This window comes from Bacillus rossius, chromosome 3 (assembly GCF_032445375.1).
Source record: "Bacillus rossius redtenbacheri isolate Brsri chromosome 3, Brsri_v3, whole genome shotgun sequence".
In the NCBI taxonomy this organism is placed as follows: Eukaryota; Metazoa; Arthropoda; class Insecta; order Phasmatodea; family Bacillidae; genus Bacillus; species Bacillus rossius.
In genome coordinates, this window is record NC_086332.1 from 102,299,914 (window position 1) to 102,323,777 (window position 23,864).

Consider the following 23,864-nt stretch of genomic DNA (forward strand, 5'->3'; position numbering starts at 1 on the left):
TTAAACGTATTCATTGTGAAGGAAATAAGGTCATTCAAATATGGTTAATTTTCTATTAATCATGTTTTTATCTGAAATAAATATAAAGAGCGATAAGATAGATTTATGATAAGTATCTTTACCATCCATAATTTGTCAATGGTAAATGTTTGAAAACTTCCTTAGAGTGTCATTGGTACGAAACTTGTGATGGAATTCTCCAGTATGTTAAATAAAAAAGTGAAACGTTTATTAAAACAATCATGCTACATGGTTAGATTATGAGCAGAGATTTTGTAGTAAACGTTAAGTTTAAAATTTCGTCAAAATTTCAGAATGGTGTCTCGTTATATGTAGCATTTAAGTTACATTTTGAAGTTACCTCAAACGTTTTGTTTCCTCGTGCAGTTGTCGACATGGTGGGGCTCAGCGGTGTTAGTAGCATTGAGCTGGCGATACGAGTACGACAGCCCTAAAAGGAACATGCATAGTGGTTCACGAAGAGTAGGGCCTACCGCACTCACAGTGAATTGAAATAGGTATTTCCCAGCACATTAAGATAAAAGATAAAAATTTATTTTCCATTTTCTCGTTAGCTTCCCTATTTTGAACAGAACACTAGACCAACAGGATTAATAAAAATGAAAAACACCGGCGCGGGCCCTGGGCGGTTGCTCGGCTTACCCCGCCCTGAAGCCCCAGCTGCCAGCAGTGCGTGGTCCTCGCGCTTACGTTGCTTCAGCTTTCTGTGGAGTCTGCTTCGTTGTGGATAGCTAAGTGGCGCCTTTTTGGAGGTTTAATTAGCTGATCACCGTTACTTCAAGTGTTGTTATATATGTTCGTTATATGCCTCAACGTTCTCAAATTCTAACGCTGTTTTTTTTTTTTTCAATTACACCACAGAATTTTTACAGCGTGACCATGTCATAACTCTAAAAATATTTATATAAACTATATTCTACACAGAATTATTTGAATACGTTAATATTGCTTCACGTGTGTATTTGCTGCGCACTCTCACGGCCGGAACAGAACGGTAACATTAATAAATGACCTTGAATTTTTTTTTTTTCAAAAACCTTTTTGTGTGCGCAACTCACTTGTACTGAACGTGGTTTTTAGTCTTAAAATATTCGTATTTTTTGTGATGGTCTAATTTCCAAATAAACAACCCGATTTATAACACATAGGAATATTACGAAAAATTAGTTTCCCCCCCCCCCCCCCTTGAACGTGTGCTTTATGCTGACTGGAAGATCTTGTAGGTGCCGGAAATGTCTCTACCGCGCAGCCTCGCCAGCACTCCGCCTCTGTGTTCCCTCCAGAAGACAGCGGCTGTGTTGTGTTGGTAGTCGCATCGCCCCGGAGACACGAGGAGGGAGCACACCCCCCCCCCCCCCCGGGTGCAAACGACCCAGGTTGCTGGCGAACGTAAATGCTGACTGCTGACGCCGCAGCGCGCCTCGCTGAGTCGCCGTTTCCTGTCCTTATTTGTGGAGGAGGGGGGGGCGCTCTCCGAGTTCGTCTCGCGGGAAGAGACCAGGAGCAGGGCGGGGGGAGGGATTAGATGCCAGAGAGTGGAGCGCAGCAAAGACGTGGATGGGTTTCATACTTGCCCGTCAGCAAGTAAGACGGGGTTCTTGTCCCAACCGTCGACGCGCGCGGAAGTCTGCCGCTTAGTCAATATTCCGAGAGCGGTGTGCTTACACTAGACGCAACATAACTCCGAGCCTGGGTGACGGTTAGAAAATCGTTGTGTGTATGTGAGTCCCGACACTGGAGAAGGCAGACGTGGCGCGGCAGTGAGAGATAATGCGTAACTTGATAACAGGGGCTACACGCTACTGCACATAGTGAAAACTTAGTCCTTCGGTGAAATCCGACGAATATGTTGGTACTTACTAAACGTTTTCGTTTACAGTTTGGATCTGAGGTTTCTATGCATGTAGTGTATCACTTTTGTTCAGAGCCAGTGTTACATATGTAGTGCATTACTTCAGTAAAGTACAACTTTATACATAAAATGCCTCCAGTGTTGTCAAAAGTTAAGAGTAAAAAACTGCACTCGCAGGCGCGGGAAATCGTCTATAACGTTCTGCAGTTTATGGAAAATGAAGCGCGATTGCAGGAACCCTCCATTTCACTAGAGAAAGCACAGCTGAACAGCTGATGCGACTGGTGTGTCTCGCACGACTGTACAAACAATATGAAAAATGGCTCACCGAACAATTAATACAAAATCTTCCACCAAACAGTGTTGTTGTGATAGATAATGCTCCCTATCACAATGTAAAAATAAATAAAACGCCTACCTCCAACTCGACAAAAGGAAATGCAGCAGTGGTTAAGTAAGGAGAATATTTCCTTTACTAGCGACATGCTCAAACCAAACTTGTATAACCTCATAAAGAAGCACAAACCTTCGCAAGTGCAGTACTCGGCAGACAGACTATTGGTAAATAGTGGCCACACATTACTTCGTCTGCCCCCTTATCATCCGGATTTGAATCCGATAGCATATGGGCTAAAGTTAAAGGAGAAGTCGCTTCAAGAAATGTTACTTGCAATTTGGCAAATGTAAAAAAACTTTGCGAGGAAATATTTAACCGAATGGGTCCAGAAGATTGGGTACCGATTTGCAATCACGTCAAGACACTCGAGAACGAATACTGGGATAAGGATGTGCGTTTTGACATTGAAATTGATAAAGCGATTGTTCAGTTAAGTGATGAAAACAGTGACAGCAGTGACGTTTACACATCAGACTCTTCGGATGGAACAGTCAGTGGCGTTGAAGAACTGAGGTAGGGCTTGGAACGTCAGTGGTAAGTGGTCAATGTTTTCTGCTTTTCTCTACCTGCTGTGCAAGGTCGCCGTATCTGCTTATACCCCCTCCTCATCCACCCGACCCCCCACACGTGTTGCAGTCAACACTCCTCATGTGTGACGTAGCTCAAGCTCGGAGTTATATTGCGCCTAGTGTAGACATGGCTCGCACGGTTGTATTGCGCAGTGTGTTGATGACTGGAAGAAAATTATTAAGGTTTATCTGAACACTTGAAATAAATCGTGAGTGCAGTTGGCAACATGTCAAGAAAAGTGGTTATTCCTCTTAACATCGTGCTAGATATATATATATTTGAAATTTGAGATTACTAAAATTATTTATTTTATTTTTGGTAATACATTTGAATAGACAGGGAACATTTATAACTAGCAGTTTCTCCCCGCTCGATGCCTGCCTACAGATTATTAGGCTCTTGATAATGCTATGCAGACGTGTGGAGCAAAGGTACTGAAAGATGATCTTAGGCAGGTATTAGCATGAACCAGCTACAACTCTGCCAACACGAACAGTCAACGGTGAGTCCTGAAGGTCACTATTGAATTTATGTCTCCATTTTATGTAGTCTCTCACGATCTCAAACTCCTTCATTTTGAGATTTTTATTCTCCTCACGCCAAAAATTGTAATTCCTTGTTTCGTGCCCAAACTTCGATATGTCAGAGATCTACCAAATAACAAAAATAATAACTCATTATTTGTCATCGCCTGTGTTGTACCTGTGCATCTCCTTACGACGGGAATAATTTGTTACGTGTGTTATATCCGCACACCGAGCATGTTTGCTCATTGATTGATATGCACACCTGACTTCGTTCCACGAGGTCAAGGGTTCAGCCTGGCACAGAAGTTTTTCTGTCGGGGCCTGGAGTTAAAGTATATTTCAGGTTTCCACGGCCACTGTCTGACAGCTGATAATCTTGGCTAACCCGGCTGAGCCGCGTCGCACTGGTGGTTTGAACCAACGTTTCGCTCTGCATTGCAGCAGGCGTCTTCAGGATTAAGAATAAACTGAATAATGGGAGGTGGTAGGTATATATTATTTACCAGAATTTTTCTTCATGTTAACAATAGGCTTGGCATGATTGGCTACCTGAAGAAGACTCCTGGCTATTATATTTGTAATTCAACCATGTCGCAGCTCTCAGCTGATGTTCCAGCCTTGTGATGATGCCTGCTGTCATGCAGAGCGAAACACCGGTACACACTTCCACTCTGACGCGAAAGCCAAGATAGCTTATCACACTTCTTAAAGACATGGACTGTACAGATATGTGCGGCATTCTTCACATGTCGTCCGATCATGGGCGTCGCAAGGATATATTTTTTGAGGGGGACTTCAAATGATTTAGTGTTGAGGAATATCCATACCCTGGAAAAAAGCGGGGGGTCCGGGGGTCCTGCCCCGGGAAAATTTGGGGTTTGAAGGTGAAAAAAAAAATAGTTTTTAGGCATTTTTCTTTCCTAAATATTCTAATTATTATAGTTGGTTGCAATATATAATTTATTTTTTATAAAAATATTTTCATAGAACAAATTTGTAAAAGCACAGGTAACATATCTGTATTCGGTATCCGACCTGATTTTGATTTTACACAAAGATCGAATTAAAAAGTGCTCACATTACCACGATCAGAAATCATATTTGTAATATAACTATGAAACTAAATATATTATTGGAGGGGACGAAATTGAAGACTTTTATTATTTGGGGGGGGGAGAACGTTTCCCCCCCCCCCCCCGTACCCCCCGGTTGCGACGCCCATGCGTCCGATCGTCAACACAGAATACGTAGAAGAACATTTCATGTCAGTTGCTGCCCGCCTGACTGGATTACAGCCCCAGATCGCTAAAACGCTGCCATGGCTTTAATAAAACTCTAATATAATTATGTTTAGGACTCTGTCTCACACGACATGGTGGTAGTACTGAGATTGAAGGGAGGTTTAAATATAATTATGAAAAAGTTTCATATAAATAAACTGTAATCAAATATCTATCATCAATTATATTAATCACCATAATTCTTTAGTCAATTGTAACATAACCTATTATTACTACACTCGCCAACAGATACTACTTTTTTTAATAATAAAAAAATAAATACTTGAAATTATACTAGTAATCAGATTTTTAAAATGCAAGAATAATTAACCTTTATTGCTGAAATTGTTGTTGTAATAAGCAATGAAAACCAGAGATTAATATTCGTCGAGAATATTTTACGTTTTTATGTCTTCCAGTGCTCAAAATGATATGCAATTGTGGCCACGGGCACGAAATTTTATTTATAATTCATTAATAATAACGCCTCTTGCGATAAACAAAGTAAAATATGTATTAACGAGTGCCTGGTTACCGCGGAAGCGGCTAGATTGCGCGATTCGTTCGGTTCGCGTCCGTCACCGTGGATGACAGCACGGTAGGGGAATAATATTATTTCGTTTTTATAATACGATTTTATAACAAATACGCATACCAAATACACCAAACATATTTATAATGTGTTACAATATTTTTTAAAACATTGTGAAAAAGATCCCGGGTGTAATTTGAATTATTATGTGTAACTGTAAAACACCATTGTTCGTACAAAAACGTATTTGAAAATTCAACATTTCTTTAAAAAATCATGCCAATTATGCTGAAAATCGGTGGACGATCGTTGAATTATATAATATTAATAATTCAAACAACGAAAACATGATTGAAAAGTCAAATCTATGGTTGTTCCAATCCAGTGGAGGAGAGTTAGATGCGGCGCAAGCGTACAATGAGCGTAATGGGACAATGTGCGTAACGGGACAATGAGTCATCCTTTTTCGTGCGTGCAGCCGGCGTTCATCGATTTATTAGACGTCACGTCAAAAACGGCATTTGAATAAATTCACACGTTACCCTTACGGAGCTCGCCTAGTAAGGGAAGCGGGATGGTAAGAGCGACGCTCGCTGGTGCACTTCTATGCCCGTCCCACTCTTAGATTGCAGTACACGGCTTATGGCGCGCGCTGTTGCCAAATCTCTAACACATTACGAATTTCAGGAGATGCGTGTTTTTGTAATTTGGATCGAACAAGAAGCATTTTAAGAAATCATATCGTAATTTATAATATTTTATACTATTACACATATAAATTTGTAATAATGCCACTTTTATGTAAATTTCAAATAAAAACTACCTATTGTAGACGAAATTTTCTTACAGTTTTCTTTTCGGTTCTAAAAATCCATATAGGTATATATATATATATATATATATATATATATATATATATATATATATATATAGGTATATAACATTTTCATGGGCCCGATAAATGCCGTATTTTTGGACAAGTCATGTCCAAAATGATAAATAAAATACGGTAATGGAAATTCTCGGTCGAGTAAGTTATGGGAAAAATCCGAACAATTGGTTTGAAATGGGGAAGATTTTTTGAAAAACAGAAAAATCGCAACAACTCCCATAATATGAATAATATCGAATCCGTTTCAACGTATGATAACTCGGATTACCTAATGCCGAAAAATGTTTTCTAAATACATTTTTGATACGACCAGCCATAACTGCATGGGTTCGAAAAAAATTTTCACCGGACAAAAAAACGCAACTGCCTTAGTAGACACCTTATCAAATCTGTTTAAATTGTTTGTAATAATATCATAATTATTTTCCAAAACTAAGTCTAAAACAATGTTTGATAAGATGCTTGGTGAGAAGGATAGAAAAATAATTCAAAATTTTGTACCATGATCGCTATTAAATTCCTTCGTATTTATTTCATACATTTTACATATTATGTTCAAGAATCGATTATAATATTTTTTGTTGACTAAGGAAGCCATGTATTTGAAATTGCTTGTAGGACAGAACCCCACTTATCTAAACACACGATCCTGTTTCCTCTTACGACGGCAGCGCGCGCTCTTGTACTGATAAGACACATCTTTAACAGCTATTTCCACGGAAACTATAGAAGCAATTGAGATGGAGCTGCTTTTAAAAACTAATTCAATTCATTGTGAACATTTTTCTCGCTTTCGTCCCCCATCTATCTTTAATAGAAAAAATTTTTTCCGCGGGTCAACTTTTTGATGTGTCAGTTTGTGAGAAAATGCATTTCAATATATTAAAAAAATTATTTAAGTGAAACCTGTACAGTTTTTGTCTTAACATTTGTTCGGTGGCGTCCTAAGGCATTAATTTACTAATAAAAAAAATCTGAATGAAATACACATGTAGGTTTTCTTTTTTTGATGTGAAACATATCGGAATACTTCAAAACAGTTCGCAGCGAAAGAGTTATGTTTTTTAATTTTTTCGGACACTTAAAATATTGTTAAGTATTCAAAATAAGCATTGCCTGATGCGTATTTTGATTCTATACAATATGAAAATAAGCTTGGTCCAAAAATTAATATTTTAAATTTCGTTTGATATTTGGCAACAACGCACGAAGAAACAAGGACAGTGCTAACGGCAATCGGCGTGTGTTAGAGAGAGAGAGAATGCGCCCATTTTCTTCCACACTGCAATCTAAGAGTGGGATGCTCTAGCGCGGTATCGCCTCCAAGCGCAGAGCTCTGAAATGACGCGCAGTCTTCTCGTCGTGAAAAGGGCAACTATGAAATAAGAGCGGCAACCATAATATTATATGGCGAAAAAATTAATTTAAAGGTGTAATGCCTTGAGTGCTTTCAGGTATTTGTACCGGGCGTTTCAGTCTAAAAGTTATTTTGCAAACACGCATTTAAGCCATTTTCACTCTTCTAAAAATACAGTTTTCTAAAATTACAGAAACAAAACTACTCATCCACTTTCAGCGTGTACTTAAATACTATTTGTATACAGACACCGTTCGGATATCGTCAGCAGTTTTTAAATCCGTGGTTTCTTCACACGAATGTGTGTTCGTTTAGGCAGGGTCCTTAATGTTTAACTTGAATATCGAGGTCAACCAGATTTATACCCATTACTACATGTATTTGTTTGGATAACTACAGCCTAATCTGCTATCGTTTTATTTCTTAAAAGTTATTGTCTATCAAACTGCTTAAAAATGGGCGTTTTGGTGATTAAAAAAACAGTAGGCCTACAGTATGATCATGGGTACGTGGCCACCACGTGCGTTAGATATAAAATTACACAAATAGAGAGCTAGAAAATTTGAAGAGAACACAAATATTTAAAATAGTGTAAGATGTGCAAGTACACAAGCGTAAAAGCGGGTGTATAGGAATGCGAGTATTATTAATGTGTCCAAATATCCGAGTGTGGAAGTATGCGAGTCTACAAGTATGCTAAATCCCCCTTTCGTAAAAGCCCATTAACACTGAAAATCTACTTCACGCAACGTCCATTTAACTTTTTCACAATATCATTGTAAACATGCTTGCCTTTTAAATTTACCATACATATGTGACTATTGCGATACATAATGAACTACTTTCTTGTCTCAAGTGTAAACGGTAACCAACCTGAGACCTAGTGTCGGACAGAAAACTTGAACTCCTGCGATAAATGTCGAGACCTTTTTACTCTCGAGTGTAAATGCTTCTTCATATTGAGGGTCACATTTATTCCACAATATGTCAGATATTTAATGCATGCAATATGATGTCAAGTGTTAAAACATAATGAATGCAGTAGTTGTAACTCAGATATTTATAGCTTCATTTCAAGGGCTTTCAATTTCTGAGATACGTTTCAGACAATCGGTGAGCATTTGTGAGTTCAATGGCAAGGAAAAGTTAGCCAATGAGTGATGTAAAGTATTGTTACGACCTATGTGGAACTGGGTTCGTAAGGGATAGCCCAATTAAGTTTTAATTACAGTTTTATTAATTACTAATATTAACATTACTAATAAATAATTGTACTTAAAAATGTCCGATCACCAATCACTGGCACTTAATAATGTTTATCGCAAGTCACTCAATGTCTGTCAAGTTCCACAGGTCGTACTCCTCACTGGAGCTAGGCTCAACAGTGGTTCGCCCCTTACCTCGCACCTGTCCATACACAGTCACGCGCCGCTCAGTCGCACTCTCTCAATCCCGTCGCTCCGCGTCGCGCCACTCTCGAGGGGATCTCTCACCCTCTTCGCCGATGTCGCACTTGCCTTCACTCGCGGAACTTTCCGAACTCTCGGAACTCGCTCAAAACTCGCTCGAAACACTCGCAGTCCTCACGCGGCACTCCCGCGGAGGCCGGCGTCGCCGCTTAAGTACCTGTGGCGCCCTTCTTGAACCAACGAGAGCGGCTGTGACGAGTCGCGTCATCCCGGGCCGACCCGACGCCCGAAAAGTCTAGAAAGGCGGCGCACATTCACGCCATTCCGCGCGGCGGCCCACGGAATTCCCAAGGCCGCGCAGCGATAGATAACAGCGCCGAGAAAGGACGATGCGAGGGGAGCGGAGGGGGATGGGGTAGCGACGACCCTTGTAATCCGGCCAGGAGCGCGTGACATGCCTCACGTCAGTGGACCGCACGTGATACGCCGCCAGTGGCCGTGCAGGGCCGCCAGCCAGCTCCGAACCCCGTACCGTGGTCTGGTCTCGCGTTCGTAACAGTATCATGAAGCAAGCCAATGTAGAATGTTCATAATACAGAATATAGTGACAAATGCAAGAAGCATTATGCTTTGAAAGAAATAGCGAAGCAGAGAAATATGGCACAAAGCAGAACATATCTAGGTCAACACAGAATATGTGAAATCAGTTCAAAAGCGAGTAAAAATGTTAGGACAGGAAAATAGTAATAATATTTTTTCCAAATGGCGCAGTTGTGTACGTGTAAACTTTTACTGTCTATAAACTTTACCTTGTAAAATTATCAATGTAACCTGTATGAACTGAAAATTAATATATGATTGAATGAACTTATAAAAATAAATACCAACATTATATTACACTCAATTTAATGATCTTTATGAAAAAGGTAACGAATTTGAACAGTATAATGCATCCTCGAAAGTTGTATTTATAATTTAGTATTTCATGTCTTATTTAACTACTTTTTTTTTTTTTCATTTCATCGGTTCGACATTTTATCTCGTAGCTTAATTTTTGCAGCTGCTACTTATTCCAGTATCCAATATAAACATGTTAACAACAACCTGTTAAAATTTAATTCGCAGACACATTTCGCATATATATAAATATATATATATATATATCAGTCAGGTCTAAACACTGCCCATAGTTTTCTTAAACACATGGTATTTATATCATGACTTAGTGTCCAGTGTAAACGTACCTTAAGTACAAAATGTGCAACAATACTGCTGCGCAAGTATGTAAGTTTGCAAGTGTGCTATATACAAACATGCCAGTGAACGCTGCTGCTGCCATCTGTGTTTTCGGTATGTAGTTTGCTAGCTAAAATATGATAGGCTATGTAAATTCGCCTTCACCAAAGTAAGTTCACAATGGGGGTTCACACTAGTGGTTCTGCAAAGTCTTACAGTTGTTCGACTAAATCATTAGACCTACTAGCTGAGTTACCCGACAATTCCCGGGCAGACTGACAAGGCTTCATTGCGGGGAATCGGGATGGATTTTAAAATCAGGCGTAGGGTGTAATTTACCTCTTATTTTACGTCAAATGTAAAAAATTTCAAGGAGTAACAAATTTCTTATTTAAGAGGTGAGGAAGGGGATTGGGTGGTTTTTCGACATATCGTGTACATAGTAGGATAGGGATGGGTTTTTTTCTAATAGGGCTTATATATTTATGTGCCTCTTATTTTGAAGGTCAAGAATGCCAAATTTCATCGAATTTGGAATAAATCTAGATTTGTATGAAAAACAAACAGATACTTTTCTTTATGTATATTATATTATTTCCCCTCCCCTTCTTCAACCATGAGTTTCCCACTCCTAAGCGTTGCCTTTTTTCGTTTTTCGGTACGTTTTGATGAGTCATCTCTTCAACCTGTATCCTACCGGCTCTAAAGAAATGCCACTACTAAAAAAATCTGTGTTTCGAAGATTACTTTTATTTTACCTATGCAAAAAAAATACCGTCATATTGTCTATAACAATGCCATTGCGTTAATTCATCGTAAAACATTGGTAATATCGATAAACCATACGCACATAGTTACTCGAGTGATGACAGAGTACAGTATATGCGTTTCCCTTGAGAATGTCACGATACGTATCTACGTATTCAGTCGTAAACACAAGGGCACATTTTCAACTTTCACCGAAAAAATGTCATTTACATATTGCCCCTTCATGCTAGGGTCGCACCAGTATATTGGTTTTTTTCAAAAAACGTAACCGTAAGTGTGGTTACGTAAGCTACGTAAATCAACGTAGCGCCGTTGTCTCCACCGTGAAAAGTCTAACCAGGTTGAACACCGCCAACAGCCACACCGACCCTCGACAAACTCAAAGACCAGAGATCGCAATAATCACTGTAAGCCATCCACAAACTTCCCTAACTCCCCACGTAATTGCATATAATTTCACAAGTATCAAGTGGCTCTCGTTCATAATTGAAGTCCGTTCCGGACTTTGAATATTTTCCGGCTATGGCTGTAGGACTATCACCTGAAAATTTTCTATCACCTAGTCACTTTCCTTACATAAATTCTAAGTCCAGTAGTTAGTTTCGGGTTGACATACCAAGTTGCACCGATGGGTGGTCGCAAGACCAGGAAAAAAGGACTCTGGCGGGCGTAACTTCACCTCAGGTATTCTCAATTACCTGGCTGAGACCAGAGACGGTGAATGAGCTGAATCTGCGGGAAACAGCAGATGCGTTTGAAGCCTTTCTGGGGGGTTCGACTGCTGAGCCCTGGTGGTGTAGCCCAAAATGGCCAGTCTCTGCTGAGAGACATTGCCTATGGAATGGCGTCTGTCTGCCGTTGTAGGTTTGGGGTGCAACCGGGCCTTTTGGGTGTAAATCCGTAGAGGAGCGCACGGCTCGGTGGAGACATCCATGGAGGGGGGCGCCGGTCGCTTGCTTTCCTCCTGGGGCTATCCAGTGGCCTGAACTTGCACCAGTGAGTCGTAGATGACCAGTCGCAATCGGGTTGGGTAGCTGTAAATTTCCAGAGGTCATAGGGAGATCGGTATAGTGACTGAAGTATGCGCTCCCCGAAGTCCTCTCGTGGCTGACCATCACGTAAGACAGCACCACCGAAATTGGTAACAGTACGGGGTGGTCCTTCTTTTTGGAAAATGAACCCCATTGAGGTTTTCTTTACTGCCCATAACCACGATTTGTGTCGGCTTCGTACTTGGCAGTGATGCCTTATCGCTTAGGGCAAGCTTGGAGTTGTGGTTCCCTAGCCCCGTGAAAAGCTGACGCATTAAGCGGCGAAACAGCTCCGTTTACTATCCTGGTAAACTAAGAGAGGTTGGATAGGCCTCAACCGGACCACGGGTATTCTGGGTGTTTATAGGAGTCCCAAATGCTGTGGGATCGGCATGCGGCACCAGCAGTGCTGATAAGATCAAGGAGCTTTGGACACAGCCAACTGTCTGGTTAGCCAATTTCCGATTGCGTGTACGGCATGATCCGTTACCCGCGCCCATGGGGGCCCCGGGGCTTGTATGAGCGCCAAGTTATCAAATAATTTCCCCATAAATTTGATGATTTTTAATTACATCAATCTAAGTAAATCTAACTAAAAGGACACAGAAATCCCGGAGTGCTAATGCTATGAGGGGTAAAGAGACACTTTCTTTTCTATCTGACATACCAAGTATCTCGTGTTGGCGATGACGGACAGAGTGACGTTCTTGATGGTCGGATTGTTGGGGCGGCGTCGCGATGGCCTCACGAAGACTGCTCACATGCCTCTCAGGCGACCCACTCGAATTCTGCAAACCTCGAACAATCTGGAATGTTTTCGCTAAGATGACCGACTTTTGTCATGTCACTTCCTGTCACTGGAGGTGGTTTTTATACAGCTGAAAACTTATTTTGCTCCCGTACGTCCGGTGGCCTATACGTCAGCCATCAACTACAACGCCGGAAGTCTACCTCGCAGGCTTCGAAGATGCCAGGATGCATATCGCTGATACGGCGCCTGTCCACTTAAGATAAGTTATGGGGGGAATGCACTTCACTCCATAACATTATTATTTTTCATTTTTGTCCATGTTTTGTTTGATAATTTTTTCTGTGAGAGCCTTTAAATTTGTTTACAGACATTTTTTTGTAAAATTCAGTATACACAGCTAGAGTTATGGAATTTCGGCTATCCGAGCCGACCAATTTACATTAACCAACCAGGCGACCAGGCCAGCCGCCGAGACATAACGGATACTTGAATGGGAGAATGAGTTGTGACTCTTGAAGTGTGCCGGATCACGTTGTCGGTGGTCAGAACTAAAAGAACGAAATAAACGAATATTTTGAAGGAATCATTACATGACTCTTTTTTCAAATGACTCGATTCGTTCTGCCCAGTACTATTGTGCTGTGTTTGTGTGACTGGAGCGCCGGGCGCGCCCCTGGTGCGGGCCACGAAACTGAGTACTGACCGGGGTTGTCTAACGTACCCGAAGTGGGGTACACATACCCAAATTACTGTGTCTGTACTTGGTACCCGAGAAGATCCCTCGGGTACGCAAATGTACCCGAATTTGGGGAAAAAATAATAATTGTCAAAAAATATTGGAATGGAAAACCAATTAGGCTGAAAAACAGACATTGCCCTGGCAGTGACATGCTGACAAACATCGGTCCCTGTTTATTAAAAAAAAAAAGTCTCGGCGACATTATTAAAGCACAACACAAATTTATCTCGCTATATGTACATATATTACAGGTACAATTTACAAAATTTTTACACTAAAATTTAACCTGAAATTACAATTTTTCCCAATTGGCTGGAATAGTAGTAGGTACTCAAAATTAACATTATCCCCTCCCCATCCGTTTCTTTCTTCTATAAAACCATCGAACGACGCATTTTAAAATCCTACGCACGGTTCTTAGCAGTAGAGCAAATAATTAATTTAAACTATAAAATATTAAATTGTGACGGTATTATGAAATTTGACAGAACAGTGTGTAGGTATGGTATTTGTATTAAAGAAGACAGTAATATATTGTTTTCATACTTTTTTGTGTATGTATCTGTATGACTCCCGAACTGAGATATTTTTGTGTCAGAAGGAACCTGAATGTAGAGGTTAGGGTACCCAAATTGTGTGCTCTATGGCTGGTAACATTGGTACTGACTGTTGTTTGGGCGTATGCCGGCAGGCGTACGCTCCAGTGTGCGGCACAGATGGCAACACCTACAACAACGAGTGCGAACTGCGCGTGTCCTCGTGCCGCAACTCGCAGTTCGTCGTGCTGGCCTACAAGGGAGATTGCGGTACGTGTACGTTCTCTCCACCCCCCCCCCCCCCCCCTTTTTTATTTTCTATACTCAGCTGCTGTCCTCCAGTAGCATAGGCTCCAAATGGGCGGAGGGTTGAGTTGCTGAAGCAGTGGCGTAGCCATGATTTGTGTTTGGTGGGGGGGGGGGGTTAAGAAGATTGTCCCCTCCCCCCCTATTAAAACGGGGTGTCCGGGGGTCCGCCCCCGGGAAAAAAATTTGGTTTTTAAGGTGTAAAATAGCGCTATTTTAGCAGTTTTCGGTACTTAACTTTAAATATTGTAATACTAAAAATAATATTAATTTTTAATAAAAAAATTGTTTGAGTGATGAAGTAGAAATTAATTAAAGATATTTTTATCGATCCAAGTGCCTTGTTTACGTCCAATCAAAATCATAAATCATGATCGAAGCTCGACAATACAAAAAAAAAAGAGGAATAAAAAGGGTTGGGTTTCGGCAGAACAGATCTATTCCTGGAAACAATTAACTTTAGCTTGAAGAGTTACATGACACCATGTCGTCGTCTCAATTCTGTACACACACAGCGATCCTTACAGTTTTGGAAGCCCAGTCACCACCTGCTTATAATTACCTCGCTGGTTAAATACAATATGTGTAAGATATTTGAAAGCTTGGGACCCTTCACGGCGTCACACCCATATAACTTCTGCTCGCGACAGGGTTAGGGGAAGGGAAGGAGAATCGGTAGGTCTCGCTTACTCTTCCCCTCCAGTGCAGTGGCCGGTGATAGTAGTAAGACACCCAGGCTTTTAGCTAACCTTCTTTCAGATAAGAAAATATAATAATGGCTAAGGGGGGGGGGTTAGAACACCTAAACACCCCCCCTCCCCGGCAGCGCCCCTGTGCTGAAGGCCCGTCTACAATTGCAACGTCCTAAACTGAGTCCGATGTACACTGATCGCTGATTGGACCACGTGACCCTCAGGGAAATCATGCGTGATGTGGGTGAAGGTCTGAATCTTCCTGGTCAGAATACATTGGTCAGCTTGATATTTTTGTCCCAATTTGTGCCTTTTGCTAGCACAGAACAACACAACATAACACTCACAATATACCTATAAGATGTCCGGTTCCCGTTTGAAAAACACGCACGAACACAAACAAAAAACTTTTATTTTTTTAGAATTCAGGTTTGGTCATCGGACATCACAATTGAATGGTGAATTTGCAAAACAACTAAAGTCACATTTTTGGTATTTTGAGATTATTGCCTAATCGTGAAGCAATTGCAAAGGGCTACAGTTTACTAGTAAAATGACTTTAGTCCACGTCTTTGTTGCGTTTTCATCTGCTCCTGCATTTTTATGTTTATAGACAAAACAACCTAAGTCCCGGACTTAGGTCGTTTTGACTGTGAAAATTTTTTGATGTGAGAGTAAGCGTGGTTGTGTGAACACGTATGCCATCTACCTTAAATAAATGGAACTAAATGTGCTGACACTTGTATGCTGTATGTTTACAAATATGTTCAGCTCAAGTGTGAACGAAAATGTTGTTGTAATCGTGCGTGTTGTGAAATAAAACAAAAGTAAGTATCCAGCATAGAATAAAGGAAAATGGCGTGTTTTAGCAGTAGTTTGAAGAGTTAAATTGAAGAAGCTATTGACAACAATGATATACGAAAGAAGCAGTAGCGGATCCAGAGGGGGGGCTAAGGGGCTCAAGCCCCCTCCAAAAGCATCTGGGTCCACTATTGTTTTAGTGTTTGCCTTGATAAAGCCTAGCCTCAGCTGGGTCAAGCCCCTCCCAAACCAAAATCCTGGATCCGCCACTGGAAAGAAGGGTGTCAAAAGGACTGCTGAATACAAAAGAAACATTATAAAAAAGGCTAAGGTAAAAGGTTTGGAACACAAGAACCATGTAAACAAGCTTGTACCAGCTAGATGCACAGGACAAGAATGTGGGTAAGTACATAGGGCTAATAAGTTGTAAGAACGATACTATATAATACAGTAAAATGAGAAAACCAGAACACTTGCAGTCTTACAATTAGTGAGAAATGTTAGTGGTGTTGCCATCTCAGGAAAACGAACTGCAGGACATTACATTTAAATCAGTAGAATGTTTCTCTGTGAATATAGATGAAGAGAAAATAATCAGAATAATTTATTAATTGTTGTCCTGAAAATATAGTTAACAACACAAACCCCTTGTGTGTTAAATGTGTTAAAAAGGAGTAATACTTGATAATAATACAATATAAGTTAACATTTATTCCAATAATAAAAAAATAAAAGTTAGTCCTCCAGCCAATAGGTGATTTGTCACATTCTCACGAATGTTATTTATATAGAGCTATCCAGTCTTCCCCTTTTACGGCATTTAATATACATAGTTGTTGATGTGTTAGTAATGTTGGTATGTGTTGTGTGTTGGTAATGTTGATTGGACAGGGGTAATGTTGGTACAGAGGTTCGACAGTGATAAAACATTTAACATGACGAAAGGACTTAATAAATATTGTATGTACGAGATTACGGGTTGTTAGTATATTATTACATAATACAACATGGCGCAGTCGAGTGGATATGATAATAATGAACAAAATGTTCCCTAGCACATCAAGAAGGGACAAAGGCCGCAACGGGTTATATAGGCCTGCTAATACGGTAAAGTGACTAACGGCAACGGGTGTCATACTATAATGGCGTCGGCTGGAGTGCTGTTGCCGCCACCGGGACCGGTTGATATTAATGGCCCAAATTCCACTGAAAATTGGGAAATGTTTTCCCAAAATTTTCAACTGTACTTAACCGCATCTGGACAGACCACCGCGAAAGATGAAGTGAAGTGTGCATTGCTATTGAGTCTGATTGGAGAATATGCATTACACACCTTTAACACATTCAAGATTGATGGTGATAGTACTAGTCGTTATGTTCATGTAGTGGCGGCATTAAAGAAATACTGTACTCCAAAAAAGAACACAACTTACGAACGTTTTAAGTTGGCACAACAGAAATGGGAAGTAGGGGAAAAGTTTGATAATTTTTTTAATGCGTTGAAAACTTTAGCGTAGGTACTATTGTGATTACGGGGATCAAGAAGAGAGCATCATTAGGGATCACGTAATTCAAGGATACACAGATCGCGCGTTACAAGAAGTTCTGTTGAGGTTAGAGGACACTTCATTGGGAAAGGTGGCTCAACATTGCCGGGTGGTTGAAGCAAGTGTGATGCAGGCGCAGCAGATAAATGCAGCATCATCCACCAATCACGGCCAACAAGGATTAAGTGTGGATGCTGTGAAGTCGACAGCGGGAAAATATCGATCAGAGAGTCAAGTAGAAATAACTAAATCAACACATGGTAACCAGTTCAGTGGGAGCTACAAAGAAGGTAACCAACCATGTACTCGATGTAATACCAAACATAGGAGAAGGGAGTATACGACTTGGGGAAAGAAGTGCAACAAGTGTGGTATATTAAATCATTTTGCATCTAGTTGTAGAATAAAGCAGGTTCGGTCAGTGCAAGTGAATGAAGATAGTGACAGTGACTGTTTTAATATAAATCACTTAAGGGTTGTATCCTCATTGCAAACGTCAGGCCAGGTCAAGGTTAATCAGCGACATTGGAAGGAAACTCTTCACATTGAAGGCAAGGCAGTCACTCTCAAATTAGACACTGGGTCTGAGGTAAATGTAATGCCATTGGTGGTCTTTAAGAAAGTAAACAAGCAGTTCAAGGTAAAGCCAACTAATGCAATGTTAGAACCATATGGTGGGGGAAAACAAATTCAGCCAGTGGGGATAGTTACCTTACATTGTACAGTAGGTAGAAGAGAAGCCAATCCGGAATTCTACCTAGTTGATTGCAAATCAGACCCTCTGTTGGGTCTTTCAGAATGTATGGAGTTAGGATATGTGCAGGGGGTGAGGCTCAGGACCTAATCAACACTAATCCTGATCTGTTTTCCGGTTTGTGTTCCTTTCCCAGGGAGCACAATATTACAGTTGCACCCAGTGCACTCAGGTTTCAACATCCTCCTAGGAGAATTGCCAATTCAAGGCTAGGGTCTTTAGAGAAAGAATGATAGGTTAAAAAACCCTAGGTGTGATTGTTAAAGTAACAGATCCTAACCCTGAAGGTTTCATCAGTAATATAGTGATTGTAGATAAGCCCAATGGTACCGTAAGAATATGTTTAGATCCGGTAGATCTTAACAAGGTCATCTTCAAGAAACGGTATGTTATTAAATCATTGCAAGATATTCAGGATAAGCTAGACAAAAAAAGGTATTATTCAGTTTTTGATTTTAAGGAAGGATTTTCTCAAATCAGACTTAGTAAAGATGCTATGAACTATGTCATGTTCTCCATCCCTTATGGTATATGTAAGGAGGAAGAAGTGGACAAAAATTTTGGTAATATCCCAAATTGCATAGCCTACATAGATGATATTATTTGTTATGGGGAGACCGAAGAGGAACATAATATAGCTGTACAAGCAGTTTTAGACAAAAGCCAGGGAAATAAGGGTTAAGTTTAATCCTAACAAAGTTCAGTACAAACAGGCAGAAGTTAAGTATATGGTACATATTTTCTCAGTTAAGGGAATGAGTATCGATCCGGAGAGAACCAGGGCTTTGATGTAAATTAAACCACCCAAAAACCTTTAAGAGTTGCAAAGCATTCTAGGAATGTTCAATTATGTTCGACCCTTCATAAAGGACATGTCCAAACTTGAACCACCGCTGCAAACCCTCCGAAAATCAGATGTAACATGGCAATGGTTACCCTGTCATGAGATGGCTCTACGTCAGTTAAAAGAGGCAGAAGCTAAGGCGCCTTGTTTGAAGAGTTTTGATTCAGCAATACCCATCACCTTGCAATGTGATGCATCCCAGACAGGTCTAGGAGCATGCTTATTACAGGAAGGACAGCCAGTAGCTTTCGCTTCGCGAAAGTTAACAGAAACTGAATGTAGCTGGGCACAAATTGAGAAAGAGATGTTATCAATAGTTTTTGGTGTAACAAAATTTCATGAGTGGATGTTTGGGTATAGAATAAGAGTAGTCACAGATCATAAACCCCTGGTGCCCCTAATGACCAAACCAGTTAGCAAGATAGGCTCCAAATGTCTTAAACGACATAGGCTAAAAATTCTGCCGTATGACCTGTCAGTGACATATTTACCAGGCAAATAAATGTATATTGCTGACTTATTATCTCATTCCTATATAACTGATGATGTCCAAGAGATGTAGGGATGTCGCAAATGGTGCATAGCATTTCGAAAATTTGGCAATTATTCCATCTAGAAGAGCGCAGTTTGAAAGAGAAACTAATAAAGACCCACAACTTCAGATATTAATGGAGTATTGTGTTACAGTATGGCCAGAACACAAAAAGAAAATTGATCCTAGGGTTAGTTCTTTTTGGCAGATACGTAATGACATATTTGTAGAAGAGAATTTGTTGTTTTTTTCAGGATAGAATAATTAATTGTGCCCAAGAAATTACGGTCAGAAATGTTACGATTAGTGCATGAGGGACATAGTGGGGTTGAGAGGTCACGGGCGAAAGGAGGGAGCCTCCTTTACTGGCCAGGATGGGCCCATGATGTAGAAATGTATGTTAACAATTGTGAAAGTTGTGAAAAGTATGCTCCTAGATATCGGAAGCATGAATATCTGCCCAGAGAAATTCCCAAACTCCCATATGAGCGAGAATCGGCAGATATCTTGGATTTTGGGGGTAAGAGTTACTTTATTGTGATAGATGCATACTCTAAATGGTTGGACATAACGGAACTACAAGGTAAAACTGCTGAACATGTGATTGATGCTTGCAAATCCATTTTTTCAACACATGGGGATCCTCAAATATTGATTGCGGATAATGTACCATTTGGCTCCCAGGAATTCGGGAATTACGTGAGGGACAGGTTTGAACTTCAACTTAGTAGTCCTAGGTACCCCCAAAGCAATGGTTTTGCGGAGAAAGGGGTACACATCGCCAAGAAACTACTGCGCAAATCCGTTGATTCGGATATTGATTATAGGGAGGCATTACAAGCCTATCGAAATATACCAATTCCAGGTCTAGGAGTCTCCCCATCAGAATTATTAAACAGTCGCTTGGTACGAACCAAGCTACCCATCACAGTTAACAAACTCCAACCTTAAGTACACCTGGGGGTTTCTCAATGGTTAAGGAAAAGAGAGGTTCGGACAAGGAAATGGTGTAACAAAACAGCAGGCAGAAAAGATATAGATTTTAGAATTGGGCAGAATGTGGTAGAAAGAACCATCCAGGACAAAGTGTGGAAAAGGGGTCAAATCATAAGTAAATATGATACAGCACCTAGGTCCTATTGGGTTGCCAACCACAAAGGTAATGTGGTTAGGCGTACATCTTACAATCAGTATTTGCCTAGAAAAAACTACAGTGATCTGAAGTTATCTAGCACAAGCAACAACACAAGGAGGCAAGTGATGGTATTGGGTAAACAGTCCAATATGACTTAGCAACAAGTGGGGAGGAAGAGGATTGGCCAGGATGGGGCGCAAATAATGCCGAAGCTCAACCAAGTAAGGAGAGCATGGGAGGTGAAACAGAGGAACGATTAGGGGCCCAAATAAAGACCACAAACACACGGTCTCTCAGAAAACTGAAAAAGAAAACTTGTACTAATTGTCAATAAGGTGAGTTAGGTCAGGTCAGTTCGCTTGAAGTTTGAGGAGGGTTATGTACATATTTCAGTAATGTGTTAAACAAGAGGTGAATGTAAAGTGCAAACTGTAAGTGTTGTATGTAAAGAGCAAAATGTATGTGTAAGAGATGTTGCATGCTTGTTGTAAAGAAATATTATGATGAGTTAGCTGAGGCAAAGAAATAAAGTATTAAGTGGTAATAAGTAACTAGCATGATCGATTAAGAAATGGAAACACTAAATGTATGTGGAAAGGGGATGATGATGTGTTAGTAATGTTGGTATGTGCTGTGTGTTGGTAATGTTTATTGGACAGGGGTAATGTTGGTACACAGGTTCGACAGTGATAAATCATGTAACATGACGAAAGGACTTAATAAATATTGTATGTACGAGATTACAGGTTGTTAGTATATTATTACATAATACAACAGTTGTTATATGCAGATGTTGCAGAAAATGCACAAATTATTACTATAAAGTAGTTCGAATGAAGTTACAGGTTACTAAACTAGTAACTTCTATGGCATATAATAATCTTAGAGTGCTTTGCAAAACAAACTGTCATATTTTATTTTTGAATAAATAACATAATTAAGCTAAACAATAAAATTAAATTTATGTGTTCAGTTATGTACCTCGAACTCAATCACAGTATGTTTCACATATTTCCGAACGGTTATAAATAGTAGGGCGTAGACTGGTGTATTATTGCATTTTGTACTAGATACCAATTACTAACATTAACATATATTGAAGAGTGTAGAAACAAATTACAAGAGGTAATAATAATTATGTACTGTTCTTTGATTTCAGTTGCAAGAAAAAGTGCTTCAGGCTAGTTTCAGATAATACCTTCATTGAGGCAGTAAACCAAATGAATGGGTTTAATACCAAGAATGAGCAGGATGTGTTTTTTGTAAGGACTAATAATGTGTAAAGATGTTCAAAGAAGAAGGGGCAGGAAAGAAGAACCTGGCAGACGAGAAGCTATGTTTGTGTACCATGTAAGGGACTCTGGTAAACTGGTTGCTGTGTGTAAGAAAGCAATTTTGAGTATTTATTGTGTTAGTGAATCTAGTGTCAAGCGTTTATGCCAGCTGATACTACTTGGAAAATCACCAAGTGATGAGAGGGGAAAACACAAACCATCAAGTGCAAAAGATGCTACTATTCTTGCGGATATTCATAGCCATATATACTCCTTTCCAGTTCATCAAACTCATTATGGTGATGTTGATATTTATTATCTAAGTGGAGAACTAACAGTCAAGAAATTGCATGAAATATTTGTTTACAAGTATGCAGACAGGAATGTATCATATCATTACTACCACAAGTATTTCAAGAGCCATTTTAGTTTGAAGTTTGGTAGACCTAGTGTTGATACTTGTGTAATTTGTGAAGAAAAAAGTATTAAACTGAAAAGCTGTCTAAATGGCACCGCCAAATTCGTCGCATTGTCCGAACTCCTTGTGCATAAACGCAGGAGCAAGAAATTCTATTTAACATTGAAACGTGCATCTCAATTGTGCATCGAAAGAGATGATTTTATTGCATTGTCATTTGACTACATGCAAAACATATCGTTGCCAAAGATCCCAGTGCAGGATATGTATTATCTTCGTCAGCTGACTGTTCCTGTATTTTCAGTGCACAACCTTAAAACCAGCGAGGCCGTATTTTACATATACCTTGAAGGACAGGCCAAAAAGGGGACGAACGAGGTATGTAGTTTCCTACGTGACTACATGAAAAACTTTATTCCTGACTCAGCAACTGAGATATGGTTGTTTTGTGACGGATGTCAGGGCCAGAACCAAAACAACACTGTCATCAGATTTTTAATGGTATTAACTGCACAAAAACGGTTCCTCAAGAACAGACTTCTGTTTCCCATCAAAGGCCATTCATTTTTACCTTCGGACAAAGATTTTGCTGTGGTGAAAAGGTGTTTGCGTCGTTTGGACAGATTCTACACACTGAAGGATGTGTGTGAGCTAATTGTGTACTCTAGTGCAAAGAAAAAATTTACAGTGAACATTGTCGAAAGTGAAAATGTGTACAACTTTCATAGTTGGTGGCCAACTATTTACAAAAAGAATGTAAATTCTCTGGAATCATCAACCTGCAATGTACCACGAAGTCAGAAAGTCCCGTTCAGCATTTCCTCCTTCATGGAGTTCCAATTTTCTGCAGACCACTTCGGCATTGTCGTAGCCACTCACACATTTGCCCTTGGCCCAACATATCCCTACAACCCAGGTCTTCCAACTCAGAAAGCTTATCCCAATGGTTTTATCCCAATTAATGCAGACAAATTACAAGATGTACGAAAGATGCTCAAATACATTCCAGAAGAAGAAGTCGTGCAGGCATTCTACCTTGGCATTGTACAATGGGCAGCAGTAGACCATTGAACGTTTACCACATGTAGGTTGTGTCTGATGCAGAGTGAATTGTTGACACAATATTTTATGTTGACTGAACTGTTATTCTCATTGTTTGAAGTATCCTTGTAAATTGAGAAAAATAATCCTACTATCTCTACAAATTGTTTGTAACATGTGAATGTATTGTTGAAATAAATTGACATTGATCTTATATGATAAGGAGTTTCTCAGTGCCATCTGCTAAAAAATATGTTGCCTATCATACAACAATAATTACTTCGTAACTTCACCTCGTTTCTTAATAAAAATGTTAAGAGATTAATTTAAGTTTAATAATAATTATTACAAAATATATTTTGTATTGAATGTTTGTGAATTTGAAAAATGTCTTAAGTCCAGCATTTTTAATTTTTTTTTCTAAAAACATATAAACATTAAACCTTCTTTCAGAATTTGAAAAATATTCGCAATACTGATCTGTTTGCTTTATGCCATTAAAAAGTGGCACAATATGTGCCAACAGCACATTACACAGTTTTTTGTGATTTTATCAAAACTATTTGTTTGGACTTACATCATTTTGCAAATTCACCATTCAATTGTAGAGTGGACAGTTTTT

At 39.8% G+C, this 23,864-nt stretch overlaps 1 protein-coding gene across 1 annotated transcript in view; it reads left to right on the forward strand.

Moving 5' to 3' along the window:
* The window catches only part of LOC134531353 (agrin-like), a 946,059-nt gene that overhangs the window by 798,261 nt on the left and 123,934 nt on the right, over positions 1 to 23,864 (forward strand). The window contains exon 12 of the mRNA XM_063367052.1: positions 14,054 to 14,168. Coding sequence (XP_063223122.1) covers positions 14,054 to 14,168 — 115 coding nt within the window. The remainder of the gene's footprint in view (positions 1 to 14,053; positions 14,169 to 23,864) is intronic.